Genomic DNA, 17,351 nt, shown 5'->3' on the forward strand with positions numbered 1-17,351 from the left:
GTTATGATATATTACATAAATTGAATCTTAGATGCCATTTATTTTTGTCTTTTAATTCAGCTTCCCATTTCCTCTTTCGTTAGCATTCAGAGGACCCTAGTGGAACCCATTAAATCACATATGCAACAGATACAATGCAGAACTTGGATGCTGATGGTGGTCCTTTGTGAAATATTCAATTTCCAGGACTTTGTATCTTGTCAAAAGTCCTAGCGATGGCTGTTTAGGATTTTTTGTTTGGTGTTTTTTTGTTTGTTTGTTTGTTTTTGTTTTTGTTTTTTGAGACAGAGTCTTTCTCTATTGCCAGGCTGGAGTGTAGTGGTGCAGTCTCAGCTCACTGCAACCTCCAACTCCCTGGTTTAAGTGATTCTCCTGCCTCAGCCTCCCAAGTATCTAGTTCTACAGGGGTGTGCCACCATGCCCAGCTAATTTTTGTATTTTTAGAGAGTGGGGGGTTTCCCCATGTTGGCCAGGAAGGTCTCAATCTCCTGACCTCATGATCCGCCCGCCTTGGCCTCCCAAAGTGCTGAGATTACAGGCATGAGCCATTGCGCCTGGCCTAGTGTTGTTAAATGATGTGAATATAAAACAAATTTTTAGGTGTGTTTATCTAACTATATAAATTCATAGCAATATTTTGATAGTATATATCGGGGTCCCCAACCTTTTTGGCACCAGGGACTGGTTTCATGGAAGACAATTTTTCCATGGACCAGGGGTCGGGGGATGGTTTGGGAATAATTAAAGAGCATTAGATTTATTGTGCACTTTATTTCTATTATTATTACATTGTAATATATAATGAAAAAATTTTACAACTCAGCATAATGTAGAATCGGTGGGAACCTTAAGCTTGTTTTTCTGCAACTAGATGGTCCCATCTGAGAGTGACAGGAATCAGTGACAGATCTTCAGGCATTAGATTCTCATAAGGAGCACAAAACGTAGATCCCTCACATACACAGTTCACAATAGGGTTTGTGCTCCTGTAAGGATCTAATGCTGCCACTGAACTGACAGGAGATGGAGCTCAGGTGGTAATGCAAGTGATGGGAACCAGCTGTAAATACAGATGAAGCTTCACTTGCTCACCTGCTGCTCACCTCCTACCATGTGGCCCTTTATTTAGAATTTCATAATTATCAGATCACTGAGGAAATAAGGTTCCTCTATGTGGCCTAGGGGTTGGGGACCCCTGATATATATGATACAGTTTCATATTACAGGCACAATTTTTGGAGGTGGAAAATTTTAACTATTTTATTTATATACTTTTGGGGGATGACAAACCTTTTGTGCAGAATAAAATGTGTAGCTAGTATTTCTGGCAGTTGTAATCACTATCGGTGTATTTTGTCTTTGAAAATTTATAGACCCGCCCAATTTCTTCCTTCAGCATAACATGATTTGTTTCATATTATGAATTTCCGTCATGTCCCTATTTTATAATGTATGTTCACATTAATTGCAGTTCCCTTCTCTTGAAGACGTTTTTCTTTCCCATGTGAGTTCCTTCACTTGGTTGTATTGTCATTTTCATTGATGATGCATCTGCTAATTAATGTTTCTTTGAATGCCTGCCCTTTTGTTCTTGATTTTTGCAGTTCAGCTCTATTTTTTATTTCGGCTCTATTCATTGGTATTTTTTTGTAGCTTCTATTGGCCTGTGACCTTCTGTGACTTATTTATAATATTTACATATTTATGAAATTGACAGTCCAGGCCGGGTGCGGTGGCTCACCCCTGTAATCCCAGCACTTTGGGAGGCCGAGGCAGGCAGATTGTCTGAGCTCGGGAGTTTGAAACCAGCCTGGACAACATGATGAAAACCCATCTCTACTAAAATACCAAAAATTAGCTGGGTGTGGCAGCATGCGCCTGTAGTCCCAGCTACTCAGGAGGCTGAGGCAGGAGAATCGCTTGAACTCGGTGGGTGAAGGTTACAGTGAGCCGAGATGATGCCACCGCACTCCAACCTGGGCAACAGAGTGAGACTCCATCTCCAAACAAAAAAGAAAGAAATTTACAGTCCATCCTCTGCCATCAGTGATAATTAATATGTCAATGTTTACTTAAAATGATTTAGAAAATAGTTATTTCTTATGGCTAATATAGGTGATAGTTTTCTAAATTCATAGCAAGGTCTTGGATTATTAGAACATGTCACCTACAGGTATATATAAAATTTTGGTTATTTATTCTGGTAACATATACAAAATATAAATTTTACCATCTTAACTATTATAAAGTATACAGTTCTGTGGCATTAAGCACATTCACATTGTGCCACAACTGTAAAGTTTTTAAAGAGAAAACAATACCCATTTCTCAATCCTTCTGATTTTCCTTTCTCCCATAGTACATCCCATAGTACATTTTTTCTGTTTTATCAACTTTCCTTTTCTTTTAGATGCTGAAGAGTTTCTGGCAGAAGGTTTGCGGAATGAGAACCTCAGCGCTGTTGCAAGGGATCACAGAGACCATATTCTACGGGGCTTTCAGCAAATCAAAGCCAGGTTTGTATAAACTGGTTCCATTAATCTTCTTCATAAACTTTAAAACAGTTTATAATCAGTAAAATAAAGTCACGAGGTAAGACATACATATCATGCCTATCATAGTTCTTTATACTTGACAGAAACTTAATAAATATTTGCTGAATTGAATTGGAGGCAGGCAAGCATAGTTAGTGTAGTTTACCAAAATAAAAATGTTTTGATAATTATGTATGTATCTTGAGGTAATTATTCTGCTTTTAGCTTTGGATTTTTATGTTAGCCTTCATTGACCACTTTTGCATTTAACTAAAAAATGGTGAAAGATAAACATTTATGCTTGTCCAAATTATTAATGAGAAAGTGTTAGGCAGTATGAGATAATGTTCATTATCATTTTTGGTGCTGATTTTACTTCCACATCTCCTTCCCTCATAGAAAACTTAAATGAAACTTATCAAGTTGATTCTTTGACCATATTGGGATGTTTTATTCCTGGACTGGGTTGAAATATGTTAATTTTTTTAAAATAAGAGGCCCTGACTTAATTTGTGCATTTTAGAATGTGAGCATCTGACAGAGGTGAACACTTGCTTGGGGGAGGAAAAAATAAAAATTTTCCTTTATAATATATTTTCTGACTACCTATTGCTTGAAATGGGTAACTGAATGAGAGCAAGGGATAAGTGAGTGTTCCTTTAGCTTTTTCAAACCTGGTGGCAATGTGATTCAGAATGTTTAAACTGAATATTCTTAGCAAAGGAAGAGCATCTGCAGGGTTATGGTTGAGATTTAATTTGTGTGGCTGACCATTCTTAGTATCTACTCTAAAAACCTCATTGAAACTCCGTAGAAACAGAGAATTTTATCCTTCGGAAGGGCACAGCCAGAATCTATTCCGTTCAGGAATGTGAGAGAACCTCATGAGTTGCCCTGCTGGATCTTAATCGATCTTTCCTGCTGGCTAATTAAGCATTGCTTTTACGCAGCAACTGGGGACTGTGTAATTATCAGCCTGGGTTGCCCTGAATAATTGAAACAAACAATGCAGAAGATGGGAGTTTTTTGCAAAAGTGGGAATATCTATAATTTTTGGTAGGTTGAAAGAGTGTTTAAAACAAAGTTCTCCATAATGTTATTTTATTAATAGATAAGTTTAGGCTTAGTTATGTACCTGGAGACTTAGTAAATTATAGAATTTTTTTAATTTCACAAGTTTGCCTTTGTGTTTTATGATTACTCTAAGGGTGGCATGTGGAATAAAGATGGAATTATTTTAAATTGGGAGAGGAACGACCTAAATATAATGGTGTATCTGGTGATTCTATTGGTATAAATCTTTGATGAGGAATGCAAAAACACTTTTACTGCAGCTGTAGGTACAAATACACAATAAGGAGAAATTCTTTCCTGTATCTGTACCACAGCATTGAGAAAGGACTAAATTTCAATCTTAAGTTGGTAATAAAAGGCAATTTATGGTAACTCATTATCGTCAGCTGCATATTATTATACTTCTTAATCCTCTTTTAAAATATATACACACATGCACACACATGCATGAACACACACAGAAGCTGAGTTTGTCATGGGGTAGAGTCAGTTTCTTGTTCTCAAATTCTTGTTCTCAAAGAACTTTCTGTGTGGTTTGTGGGGTAGACATTCAGGAAATAATCAGCAGGAGCTTTAGGAAATAACTGCATTGTTGATGGGAGCTTTCTGTTCATTGACTTGTTGCAAGAAAGATGACACTTTATTTAGAATTTCATAATTATCAGATCACTGAGGAAATGAGGAGCCAGAAATTAGATACTGTACAAGAAAATGGAAAAATGAGGCTTTCCTTTGGCAAGCTGTTTGAAATTGCCTTACATCCACCCATTCAATCATCACTCTGTTAATGTAACCCTTGTTTTCCTGAATCCTCTTCTTCAGCCATATCACCTCTATTGTGCCATTTATGGCTGCCACATTTACTTATGTTGTGTGGCAGTTATATGTCCACCAAAAAGCTTGGCATGAAAAGAAATTTAGAAATCATCAAACTTAAGAGTTAAACGTGTATGGCAGGCTAAATGCAGTGGCTTACTCCTATAATCCCAGCACTTTGGGAGGCTGAAGCCAGAAGATCCCTTGAGGCCAGGAGTTTGAGACCAGCCTGGGCAACATAACAAAACTCTATCTCTACAAAAAATAAAGTTAGCCAGGTGTGGTGGTGTATGCCTGTGGTCCCAGCCACCTGGGAAGCTGAGGTAGGAGGATCACTTGAGCCCAGCAGGTTGAGGCTGCAGTGGGCCATGATCATGCCACTGCACTTCAACCTGGGCAACTGAGTGAGACCCTGTCTCAAAAAAAAAAAAAAGGAAAAATTAAGCATATGGCAAATACATGAACCATACGGTAACACAAAAATAATTAAAATTAATGAAGATCATTTAAAAGATTTTATTTTTAGTCTTTTTTTGTTTGTTTTTTGCTTTTTATTTTTGAGACAGAGTCTCACTTTGTGGCCAAGGCTGGAGTACAGTGGCACAATCACAGTTTGCTACAGCCTCGACCTCCTGTGCTCAAGCAATCCCCCAACCTTAGCCTCCTGAGTAGCTGCACACCACCATGCCTGGCTAATTTTTTACTTTTTGTTGCCCAGGCTGATCTGGAACTCTTGAACTCAAACAGTTCTCCTATCTTGACCTCCCAAAATGCTGAGATTACAGGCCTGAGTCTCTGTGCCTGGCCTATTTTTAGTCAGATTAAAACAATAATATTTTAGGAGTTTGGTAAATTTGGAGAGGTGGTAACCTATCTAAAACTATAAATTTAGCACTTCAAGGCTTATTTGGAAGGTAGATAAATCTCTAGCAAGATAATCTGGAAAAGCCACTACTAGATAAATGTAAATTATGTATTTACACATACACATATATGTATTTTACAACTTCTCACTCTCTTTGTTTCCTTGCTTCCTTTAATTATTTCTTCAACATGTATTGCTCTAGAAACAAAAGGGTGGAGAGAAATAAAAATAGCACTGCCTCTGATTCTTGGTAAACTTTAGGGGCTTAGCTCTTATTTTTATGGCTGGCTTGGAATTCACTGGTATTTGCCATGGTTGTGGAGTTGCTGTAAATGGATGCATCTGACTCCATCACAGCTGTTATAATGTGTTTTTTGCTATTTTCTGTTGTCTAGAGTGAATGACCACAAGAAAAGACAATTGTGTCAAGAATCATGGGTGTTCTCCAAGTGCTCATCTGTTTTTCTTTTTTCTTTTTTTTTTTTTTTTATTATTATACTTTAAGTTCTAGGGTACATGTGCATAACGTGCAGGTTTGTTACATATGTATACATGTGCCATGTTGGTGTGCTGCACCCATCAACTCGTCAGCACCCATCAATTCATCATTTATATCAGGTATAACTCCCCAATGCAATCCCTCCCCCCTCCCCCCTCCCCATGATAGGCCCCAGTGTGTGATGTTCCCCTTCCCGAGTCCAAGTGAGCTCATTGTTCAGTTCCCACCTATGAGTGAGAACATGCGGTGTTTGGTTTTCTCTTCTTGTGATAGTTTGCTAAGAATGATGGTTTCCAGCTGCATCCATGTCCCTACAAAGGACGCAAACTCATCCTTTTTTATGGCTGCATAGTATTCCATGGTGTATATGTGCCACATTTTCTTAATCCAGTCTGTCACTGATGGACATTTGGGTTGATTCCAAGTCTTTGCTATTGTGAATAGTGCCGCAATAAACATACGTGTGCATGTGTCTTTGTAGTAGCATAATTTATAATCCTTTGGGTATATACCCAGTAGTGGGATGGCTAGGTCATATGGTACATCTAGTTCTAGATCCTTGAGGAATTGCCATACTGTTTTCCATAATGGTTGAACTAGTTTACAATCCCACCAACAGTGTAAAAGTGTTCCTATTTCTCCACATCCTCTCCAACACCTGTTGTTTCCTGATTTTTTAATGATTGCCATTCTAACTGGTGTGAGATGGTATCTCATTGTGGTTTTGATTTGTTTTTCAGTACAAATCACTTTAGCTATTCTGTTTTTAGACTTAGAAACAAAAAAATAGTTATCTATTTTTAGACTTAGAAACAAAAAATAAAATCCTATCTATATTTACATACTTTTGGTTTTTTTTTGCTTGAAAGTGTCACCAATGAAAGCTAATATTTTCCATGTAACACAAAATAAAAACAGATAGCAATTTCTGTGATTCCAAGGAAATGAAGCCCTGTTGTGGTATTGATGTCCTAAGCTGTGATTTTCATTGCTGTTCTTAAAAACTAAACAGCTTTCACATTCCAAGTCCAAGTTTTCATTGAGCCCTTTGGAGAATGGCTAGGATAAAAGCCAGGCAAAGGCACTTCCTGCTTTATTATGGTGGTCACTGCAGGATTAGCACCAGATGTGAGACACCTGGAATGAAGCAGTCGTGATCTACGCTCAGACACTTGATGGCATTCTAATGCATTGGGAGAAACAGTAGAGCATTTTTTAAATGTTTGATTCAGTGGAGGCCATCTGACAGCAAGAATACATTGAGAGTGGGGGAAGGGATAAAGAAAATATAATTTTTGTTTTGTTTTGTTTTGTTTTTGAGACCAAGTCTCTGTTGCCCAGGCTAGAGTGCAGTGGTGTGATCTTGGCTCATTGCAACCTCTGCCTCCCAGGTTCAGGCGATTCTCATGCCTCAGCCTCCCGAGTAGCTGGGATTACAGGCATGAGCTGCCACACCTGGCTAAATTTTTTGGTATTTTTAGTAGAGACGGGGTTTCACCATGTTGGCCAGGCTGGTCTCTCCTGATCTCAGGTGATCCACTCACCTTGGCCTCCCAAAGTTCAAGTGCTGGGATTACAGGAGTGAGCCACCACGCCCAGTCAAAAATAGAATATTTTTATTATTGAGATATGGCTTAATTTCTCTCTTGATGGCACTTTTTGGATAACTAGTCATTTATGCTCCCTGTTGGAAGTGAAGGACAGAGTCAATGGAAGCAAACTTGGAGTACTGTTTCCTTCTGTGAAACTTAGTAATGCTAAGAGTTCCAAAAAGAGACCAGGAGATTTATATCATATTGAGATGGAAGGAAATAAAGAAATACCTTTTGTGTGACAGGGTTATGGCACCAAACTCAGGACATTTAAAGTACAGGCTGAAAGAATATCTTGAACACGTCTCATTGTGGGTGGCTAACCTATAGCTCTGTGTGAAACATGATATACTAGTAAAATCTCATAAAAAATAATTCTGACGTTCTTTGGGAATTTCATGTTTTCTTTTCAGCTTAACATGGATTTAGCTTTAAGGCAAGATTTAGCTTAAGAATGAATAATTCTGATGTTTTTGTATTCTAGCAAGAAAGACACGGAGTTAGCCTGATAAAACTCTTGGGAGCAAGAGTTTTGAAGTAGTATACTATAAATATATCACCATTAATTATATAGAGAGTTTTACTTTTCTTAAATGTTAATTATTGAGCTTAAAAACCCCTAAAACAAAACACATTCAAATGAAGTATACTTATCAAAAGAACTAATGTATAATGTGCTATTAGTACATTTGTGTTATTCACAAGTTTCAAGATTTGCTCATAACATCTTTTTCTATTCTTTAATTTTGCTACTTGTACTGGAGCCTCAGTGCAAATGCAGAAAAAAAAAAAAAGTAGGAGGTACTTGCATGATCCGTCTAAGTTTAAATAGCTCTGAAAAGGCTCAAATGTCATAGCAATAATTTGACCACATCTGGAAAGTTAATAACTCATTTCTTCCTTTTTCAGTCCTATCCCTCACTCCCATCCTTAAAGGAAGAAAAAAAAACCCACAACAACTTCAACACTATTTCTCAACTCATCAGTTATATCAGCCAAATTTTTGCTTAGTTCTCTGTTATTCAGTGGATGAATGTTGAGATTTCACAATTGAGTTAAAGAGTTTTGTGAATCTACTTCTCTAGGAATGAGAGGTTGTATTTATTGCTCTTTTAATCTAGAATGCCCTACAGATGAGAATGATAAGAGTATTACTTGCTATTGATCTCTTGGCTTAACTTTTAAGACCTGGAAAGGAAGATTGTCTTATGTGTTTTTTATGGCAAGTCTCTGTCCTTTCAAAATAGCTTCAAAATGTGTAACCCTCCTTATAATTTTATCATAATGATTATTTTGTTTGTTCTTTCATATGTGAGGCTATCTGGAAGTAGAACAAATATTCTTAAATAACATTTTTTTACATGTAATAATGACCATAGTCCTTGGTGGTTCAGAATAAACCATACCTTTGATATTTTCATTTTATATCTTTAAGATTTTAGATTGAGTTCAGAAAAATGTTTTGTTGTTGTTGTTGTTTGTTTGTTTTTTGTTTTTTTGAGGCAGAGTCTCACTCTGTCACCCAGACTGGAGTGCAGTGGCATGATCTTGGCTCACTGCAACCTCCGCAGGTTCAAGCAGTTCTTGTGCCTCAGTCACCCAAGTAGCTGGGACTACAGGCGCACACCACCATACTGGGCTAATTTTTGTATTTTTAGTAAAGACGGGATTTTGCCATGTTGGCCAGGCTGATCTTGAACTCCTGGCCTCAAGCGATCTGCCCACCTTGTCCTCCCAAAGTGCTGGGATTACAGGCATGAGCCATAGCACCTAGGAAAATGTATTTTTAAGAGAGTTTTTAAGTCACTTGCAAAAGTAGATCATGTGTAATTCTTCCCAGTACTGAGCTCCTCATACAGAATAACATGTTCTATCAAGAGTGAAAAGGAGTTATGGATTGTGAGCTAGAATACAGGCAAGTAACTGAATTTGCACCCTTCCAGTCTGACTAACCCAATAGAATAATAAGCTGAGCCATACTCTTTAACTGTAGAGTTAGGTCACTGAAATTTGCTTTACTCCTGATAGAATTTTAGCCATTGTTATCACCTGGGCACATTCCTATTAGCTACTCAATATGGATTTGTCTTGGTTTCAGAAAATCCTGTGTCATTTTTTTTTAATACATGAAGCCTCGCTGTCTGTAGATGGACTTAATTCATACATTATTTGAAAAGATCATCTGTATGAAATTACTGCTTTCATTTTTATCACCGTTTGCTTCGGCTTTGATTTTAAGTCTCGTTTGATCTGGAGCTAGCCTTTTGTCCCAGAGCTATGCTATTTTCTCTGTTTAAAGAAAGCCAATGAAAAAGACCTCTCTGTATTTATCTGTTTGTGGATTCCAGGAACCTGTGGCTTGGGACCTTATTGATGGTGTTTTTCTCTAATTTGCATGTTTTCTCTTGTTTCTGATATAGACCCACACAGTATCCACTTTCTGTGTTACAGGGAAACTGGAACAGAGGGGAGGGAAATCCAAGAGCACTGGGCCAACTGTCAGGAGCCAAGCTCTTGGTTCTGATGTTACTTCTATAACACTGAGTCACTTGAAGATTCCCTTAATGATAATCTTATGTTTTATTTCTACGTTGCTTACCCAAAATGTTGTTTGGAATTATTTTTTTAAATAAATGCTACAAAAATGCACACATTACCAACCAAACTATAAAACTTCTGTTTGATTTCTTTTACGGTACCCCCATGACTTTTTAAAAAATATGGAATATGATGCAGGAAATCTCATTTCTTGGGATTTTATTTCATGATTCTGTTGAAAATGAGTTGAGCATAAAGTGAGTTTTTATAATCACACCATGTGAATCATTTCTTCTTTGGATTCTGGATCTTCTCTCCTACTGTGTAGCCTCATCTAGTCTCCCTGAAGTGCAGTGCTAGCAGGGTGGATAATGAAATGCAGTCCTGCTTATCACACTCAGCAAAGGGCTCAGAGAAGATGGGAAAAAAATCAATCCCACAGGAACTTCTTGAGTGCTAGACATCCATATTTAGCCCCCAAGCATTTAAAATGGAAATGAGATATCTTAGGGTTTTAGTTTTTGATTTACACAAGATGTCATTGCCTCCTTGGCAATAGGAATATTTTAGAGACTAACTGCTGACCTGTTTGGAAGATCTCAGCCTATCGCCCCAGGTGTGATGTAGTTTCTTCATATTTCTTTCAAAACTCTCAGCAGTGCTTTGCGGTAGCTTTGATTCTTCGGGCTTCAAAGGGTATCCCTTCCAGGGCCAATCTTAGGAAAGAAAAAAAAATTAGTGTAGGGGAACAAACAGCTCATAAAATAAGCGCTATCCCTGTGGCAGCTCTTACTTAGACAATTAATAGAGTTTACAAACCAGTAGTACTACGGCATGGCAAAGCCAAGAAAATTCCAATTTGATGGTGGTGCTTTGTTGTTACAAAATCCCCATTTGTAGTGAACCATTCTTAAATTGTCCAGCTTCTAGTAGTTTTTATCACAGTGTGGTTTATGTAAGATATATTATAGTTAAATGCTCAAACTCAAAGCTGCCTCTTGAGTTTGTGAGCCTTGTTGAGGTTCTCATTATAATTTACAGAAAAGTTTATGCCCACATAATCTCCAAATAGCTATTTCTCCAAGTTATATTAGTGAGTGACTCTCATTTGTAGATTCTACCATAACCACAAGGCCCATACAGTTTGGTAATTTAGACCTTCTGTCATGTTTACCAAGTGCCTTTGTTCTTTTGTTGATGAGAGAACTGATATATGAGAAATTACTCAAAGTAACAGAATTTGTTTAAATATTAGGATTTAGAATTTAGAATTTTATTTAGCCAAGCCATTAAAAAAATGAAGTGACATCTTTCAAGGATTATTGGTTTAAAAAATTGTAAACAAATATTGAAGTCTATCTAGTTAATTATATGCATGTTGAATTGTTTGGGGATGGAGTGTACTAATTTGAGCAGTTTGTTTTGGAATGTATAAAAAATAATATGGATGGATGAATATATGACAAAGCAAATAAAATGTTAATCACAGAATATATCCACTAGATTGTGGGTATACATGAGTGTTGTTTCAACTTTTGTGCAGAGTTGAAAATTTTCATAATATAATGGTTTTTTTGCTGTTGTTTGTTTGGTGTATTTGTTTGTTTGTTTGTTTCCTGAGATGGGGTCTCACTCTGTTGCCCAGGCTGGAGTGCGGTGGCATGATCTCGGCTCACTGCAACCTCCGCCTCCCGGGTTCAAGCGATTCTCCTGCCTCAGCTTCCCAAGTAGCTGGGATTACAGGCACGTGCCACCACACCCGGCTGTTTTTTGTATCTTTAGTAGAGACAGGGTTTCACCATGTTGGCCAGGCTGGTCTCAAACTCCTGACCTCATGATTTGCCCACCTCAACATCCCAAAGTGCTGGGATTACAGGTGTAAGCCACCATGTCCAGCCCCATAATATAATGTTATAAAAAATATTTGACTGGTTTGACTTTGCATTTCAGAAACCATGGATTTTTTTCACTCTGATTTCAGAAAATCATAGACTTCCTCCATATGGGATATGGTTTTTAAGGATAATTTTCTAGGAATAATCTTATTATTTCTGGGTAATACTGAACTAGGGGATAATCCTCCAGTTTGTTATTTCTGACATAAGTAACAGGAAGTAGCTAACTTTTGTACTTCTTGAAAACTTCTAAACCAGCAATTATTAAGAGCTAAAATTCAATTCAAACATGCTACGTGGGATATCCTGAAATTTTGATTTTTTTTAAAAAAAGGAAAGGTAATTTCTGACTTTTTTCATAAATTTGATAAAAGGAAAGCTAATATGAGATTGGTAGTCCAGTAGGAAATGGAACTCAATTTTATAATTTAAAAATCATTTTATGGTATTAAAAATGACAGAGGTTAGAAACAAAGCTCTTATTCTTTTATTGAACTAGAATTGAAAGTGGCAGAAAATCATTTTGGCCCTAGTGCAGTAAATGTTATCACTAAAACATGTTCAGGGGATATTAGGACAGTCTCTCAAGCACCAGAGACAAAAGTTCACAAAGCAAGAACTGATTTTTCTGTCCTTATCTTGAAATTATTAAATGTATAGGAGACATGAAGGTGTCTTAGTTCTAAGAGGACTGGAGATGAAGTACGTGTTGAAAGCGATAATATTTCCATTCTGGAGAGGTGAGATGGAGAGAAGAGATGGTGGCATGGGTGTCTCAGCAGTGACAGGTACGGTGGAGGGAAGAGAGTGCACAGGGATAGGAGGGTTCATGAACCAACGCAGAGCTGAGAAATTCAAGACCAGAGAAAATTATACTCGTGCAATATTGTGAGCTGATGATGAAAATGGTGAGGAAGCAAGTGATACTATTCTTTAAAAGAATTGTGTGAAGATTCTATTTAACGGGGAGATGAAACTGGAGCTGTCAGCAGCTACTTTATTTTGCGAATCTTGTAGGAGAGAAATTTTAAGTCCATTTGGGAAAAACCCATCATTTTTGAGTGTGCAGTGTGATTATGCTTCAGAATTTTGTGTAAATGGAGCAGGTTGGTAGGCATATGTTTGCTGATCCTAAAATGATTAAAATTCAGAATAAGTAAGACTCTTGTGAAATTGAGTTTTCAGGTTCCAACCAGTGTTCTATGCTGCCATATGGCATAACTAGAATTAATTGCTGTTCTCAGTCTCTTATTCTTCTATTGAATATTTAGGTGCCCTGTTTGAAATATTAGTGGTTCCACAGAAGTATTTAATCACATAAGATAGATGTTTGGCATGTTCATGAAAGCAGTGTATGTAGCTAATAGTTGCTTAGAAGAAAAAGCCCCTCATGAGGTTTTCTAGCTTCCCTTCTCTGCTTCTGCCTCCACCTCCTAACTTGTTTTAATTAGAAAAATGGATACTGGGCCGGGCGCGGTGGCTCAAGCCTGTAATCCCAGCACTTTGGGAGGCCGAGACGGGCGGATCACGAGGTCAGGAGATCGAGACCATCCTGGCTAACATGGTGAAACCCCGTCTCTACTAAAAAATACAAAAATCTAGCCGGGCGAGGTGGCGGGCGCCTGTAGTCCCAGCTACTCGGGAGGCTGAGGCAGGAGAATGGCGTAAACCCGGGAGGCGGAGCTTACAGTGAGCTGAGATCCGGCCACTGCACTCCAGCCCGCGCGACAGAGCGAGACTCTGTCTCAAAAAAAAAAAAAAAAAAAAAGAAAAATGGATACTGGATAGGATGGTTAGCAAGGGAAGGAGGAAAGATTATCAGGACTTTATAGGGGAGATAAGAAAAGATCAGACATGAAGTTGCTTTTGCTAGTCTTTAGGTCCTTGGTACTCTAAGTATCAACATGGAACAGCAACTACAGCATCACCTGGAAACTTGTGAGCAATGCAAACTCTCAGGCTCCGTTGAATGAGACCTACTTAATCATAATCTGCATTTTAATACTATCCTAAGTTTATTTGTACAGTATGCACATTAACATTTGAGAAGCACTGTTTTCACACATCAGATTCATTTTAAATTCAGTTTCTCAGAACTTAGAATACATATTTCTGGAGATCATAAGCTTCTTGAAAGCATGAATGGTCTTACAGTCACAAAAAAAAAAAAAGATCTAGCATGGTGCTGGCATGTTGCATGAGTTCAATGATGTGAGTAAAATGAATGGTAAGAAACTGTTATAAATGTGTTTTTAGGTCCTAGACTAGACCTGAGAACAGCAAGAGACCCTCTTTATTAGGAAACTTACTATTTAGTAGCCAACCCTACACATTCTTTCCTGGAAATAAGGATGCTTTCTTTTTACTGAGTGTTAGTAGAGACAGAGGCAAGGCATCCATCTCTTCAAGTGTCTCCTCTAATAGCATATCTCTAATGTTCTAACTGGAACTGTGACAAAAAGTTGCAGGGCTACTGACCATGTATTGGAGTTCTATCACAGCGTGGATGCCAGGCATTCCAGCCGTCTTTGAGACCTATCGCCAGCCCTCTACCTTTGGTCAGCAGCATCCCTATTCAGCTTTGCACTTCCTTGTCTCTACCATTTCTCCTCTTTCTTGAAGACCTCTTTTCTAACTCTTTCCTCTGTGTTCCTTAGAATCTATGTCCTGTTATAACCAAACCCCACAATATTCTCCACCTCTTTTCTCTATCCTAAAGGATGGTTCTCCCACAGGAGCCTGTTTGCTTGCGACCTTCTTAAATAGAGTTTGCTCCTTTTCCCAAAGTGCTATTGGCATTCTTCAAGCTCCCTTTTGCTACTTCTGGACTTTTACTATTCAATCTTGCTTCAGACCTCTCCCCTTTTAAGGTTTGTTTTGTGGCTTTACAATACCCTGTCCTTTTGTCATCTTTTGAGTTCAGAGTACTTCCACACAATATTTGAGGACTGAAGCATTGGCTCATAGTTGTTATCTTCACTCCATTCTTGACACAGAGACTTCCTCTTTCTTAAATTTAGCTTTTCCTTCTTCATTATGTCTCTCCAATCATTATATAAATATGCTCAAATTTCTCCTAATATTAATAAAAACATTGTGTCATACACAGTGATTCCCTCTTTAGCTACTGTCTTTGCATCTATTTTTTTTTTTTTTTTTTTGCAGGCAAACTTCTTGAAATAGAAGACTAGACTAGCTATTTCTGGCTTCCTGGTCTCTAGTCACTTCCCAGTCACTCTTCAGTCCCCTTTAATCTAGCTTCTGCTCCTATTGAGCTACTCTCTCCAATGTACCAATGTCTCCAATTGCCACAGCCAGGCTGTTAAGTCTTTGTCTTATTTGGTCTTTCTGTAGCATTTGACATTGTTGATCATGTCCTTTTTCTCATAAATGGAAAAAACTCTCCATTGATTCTCATGAATTCTCCTGGTTTTCTTCTTCCTTGTGTTTATGCTCTTTTTTAGGCCCTTGAGCTCATTTTTTCTACCCTGCACTCTTTGCTCTTGTTCCTCAGGGTTTTCTCTTTCCTCACCACATTCTCCTTAGGAGGCAGTTACATGCATGTCCATAGTTCCACAGCTTCCCCGGTGCATGGGAGACTCCCAATTCTATAGCTCAGCTGCAGTTCTCCCTCCAAAGCACCAGACAGCATATTGAATACCTCCTTCTGGGTGTCTCAAAGATACTTCAAACTTCACTAAGCTGGGCATACCCTGCTGGATGCCTACTCAGCAGCCACCATCCCTTCTTCCTTGACAACAGAATCGTGATCTATAAGCCATTCTCTTTTGCCAGTGCTTAATCTAGAGTTTACATAAAATATTGTTATGGCCAAATAAATGTAAGAAGACTTCTGATAGATTCTCACAGGGTAGTCTTATAGTTGGGAGATAGTAATACACTGAAATACAGTAGGACATTACTCTGCTCTAAGGTGTTAGAGCAGAAATATGGGAAGAACCTGGCTCCTTCATGTCATTCTTGGGCCCTGCACAACTCTGGAATCTCCTGTCTTCAGACTTTTTGTTTTGTGGGAAAAATTAACTTCCACTTGCTTAGGCCCTTGTCAGTCAGGTTTTCTGTTACTTGTGGCCAGAAGAATCCTAACTGCTTGAATGTCCAGAACTGAACTCATTATCTTACATTCTGCTCACCCCTGAAGTCTACCTCTGCTTCCTCTAGGCCTAGGCTCCCAAGGCAAACTCCTGGGAGTCATTCCTGATTGGTTCCCCTTCACTCCCCAAACCATCAACAAGGCCTGTTGATTCTTCGTTCTAAATGTCCTCCCCTTTCTCTTCCCTTTGTCACTAGCTAAACTTTAGTCTTCATAAAGTTGTACTCAAGCACTGCAGAATTCTCCTTTCTGGTTCTCTGCCTCAAGTCTCTCCCTGTTCCAGTTTATTCTGCTTCTCCATTCCATGTTGAAAGAGCAAACTTTTAAAAAAGGGTAATTTGTTGCCTGGGTGTGGTGGCTCACACCTGTAATCTCAGCACTTTGAGAGGCTGAGGCAGGTAGAGCACTTGAGGTCAGGAGTTTGAGACCAGCCTGGCCAACATAGTGAAACCCTGTCTCTACTAAAAAAAAATACAAAACAATTAGCTGGGCATGATGGTGGGCGCCTATAATCCTAGCTATTCAGGAGGCTGAGGCAGGAGAATCATTTGAACCCAGGAGGCAGAGGTTGCAGTGAGCTGAGATTGCTCCACTGCACTCCAGCCTGGGCAACAGAGTGAGACTCCATCTCAAAAATAAATAAATAAATAAATAAATAAATAAATAAATAAATAAATATTTTTAAAAAAGGGCAGAGATTTAAGAGTTGAAGGATATTCAGTTTTCAGGTGGGAAAACAGTTGGCACCAACAGGGAAAGATATGGGAAGAGGAAATTAGGCTTTAATTGTGCAGTCTGGCCTTGGGTCACTTCTGTGCAAATAAATAACTGTCTTCCGAAGTGTTTTACTCTGTATTTAAATACATACACATGAAAATGAAATTATTTTTGAGCCTTGTGAAATGCAGCAGTACTTTGAGTTTTATTTTATGATTATTTTTCTAAAATTTTTTTTTTATTAAGGAAGTTGACTCTCAAGGCCTTCATTAGATGAGGTATCACTGACTGGAAACAACTTCCGTTTTTCAGATTTTATCCCTTTGAGCTGCACTGAACTGACACAGGATGAATCCTTCATTAGAAGAGGATTATCTACACTCTGTGTGACTATTTAGTAAAACATTTGTATTTGTCGGACTACTTTTCTAAAGTGAGGGTGCTTAAGTAAACCATTCACTTCTTCTTCTCAAAACATCAGTCACCATGATTGATTTTTATGTTGGTAATAAAGAGAAATGGAATCAACTAAAAGCAGGGTGAGGATTATAGACCGGAAGCAGATAATTTACTTAACAAATATGTATTGGCTATTTGTTTATGTCAGGCACGATGCCAGGTGATCAAGACAGCATCAGATAAGACATTTTCTTGTTTTTCAAGCAGTTCTTGGACCAGTGAGCGGCTAGACTCATCTTAGCTCCTCC

The 17,351-nt window shown here is 38.2% G+C and overlaps 1 protein-coding gene across 19 annotated transcripts in view; it reads left to right on the forward strand.

Annotated features, from left to right (window-relative positions):
* SKAP1 (src kinase associated phosphoprotein 1) overlaps positions 1–17,351 on the forward strand; it is a 329,329-nt gene that overhangs the window by 38,708 nt on the left and 273,270 nt on the right. For all 19 annotated transcript variants that reach the window (XR_002730034.2, XR_003310003.2, XR_002730031.2 and 16 more), the window contains exon 2: positions 2,411–2,516. Coding sequence is in view for 13 of the 19 variants with exons in the window: in XM_023204350.2 (XP_023060118.1) it covers positions 2,411–2,516 (106 nt within the window). In the remaining 6 variants the exon portion in view is untranslated. The remainder of the gene's footprint in view (positions 1–2,410; positions 2,517–17,351) is intronic.

The sequence above is a fragment of the Piliocolobus tephrosceles genome, chromosome 16 (genome assembly GCF_002776525.5).
Source record: "Piliocolobus tephrosceles isolate RC106 chromosome 16, ASM277652v3, whole genome shotgun sequence".
NCBI lineage: Eukaryota > Metazoa > Chordata > Mammalia > Primates > Cercopithecidae > Piliocolobus > Piliocolobus tephrosceles.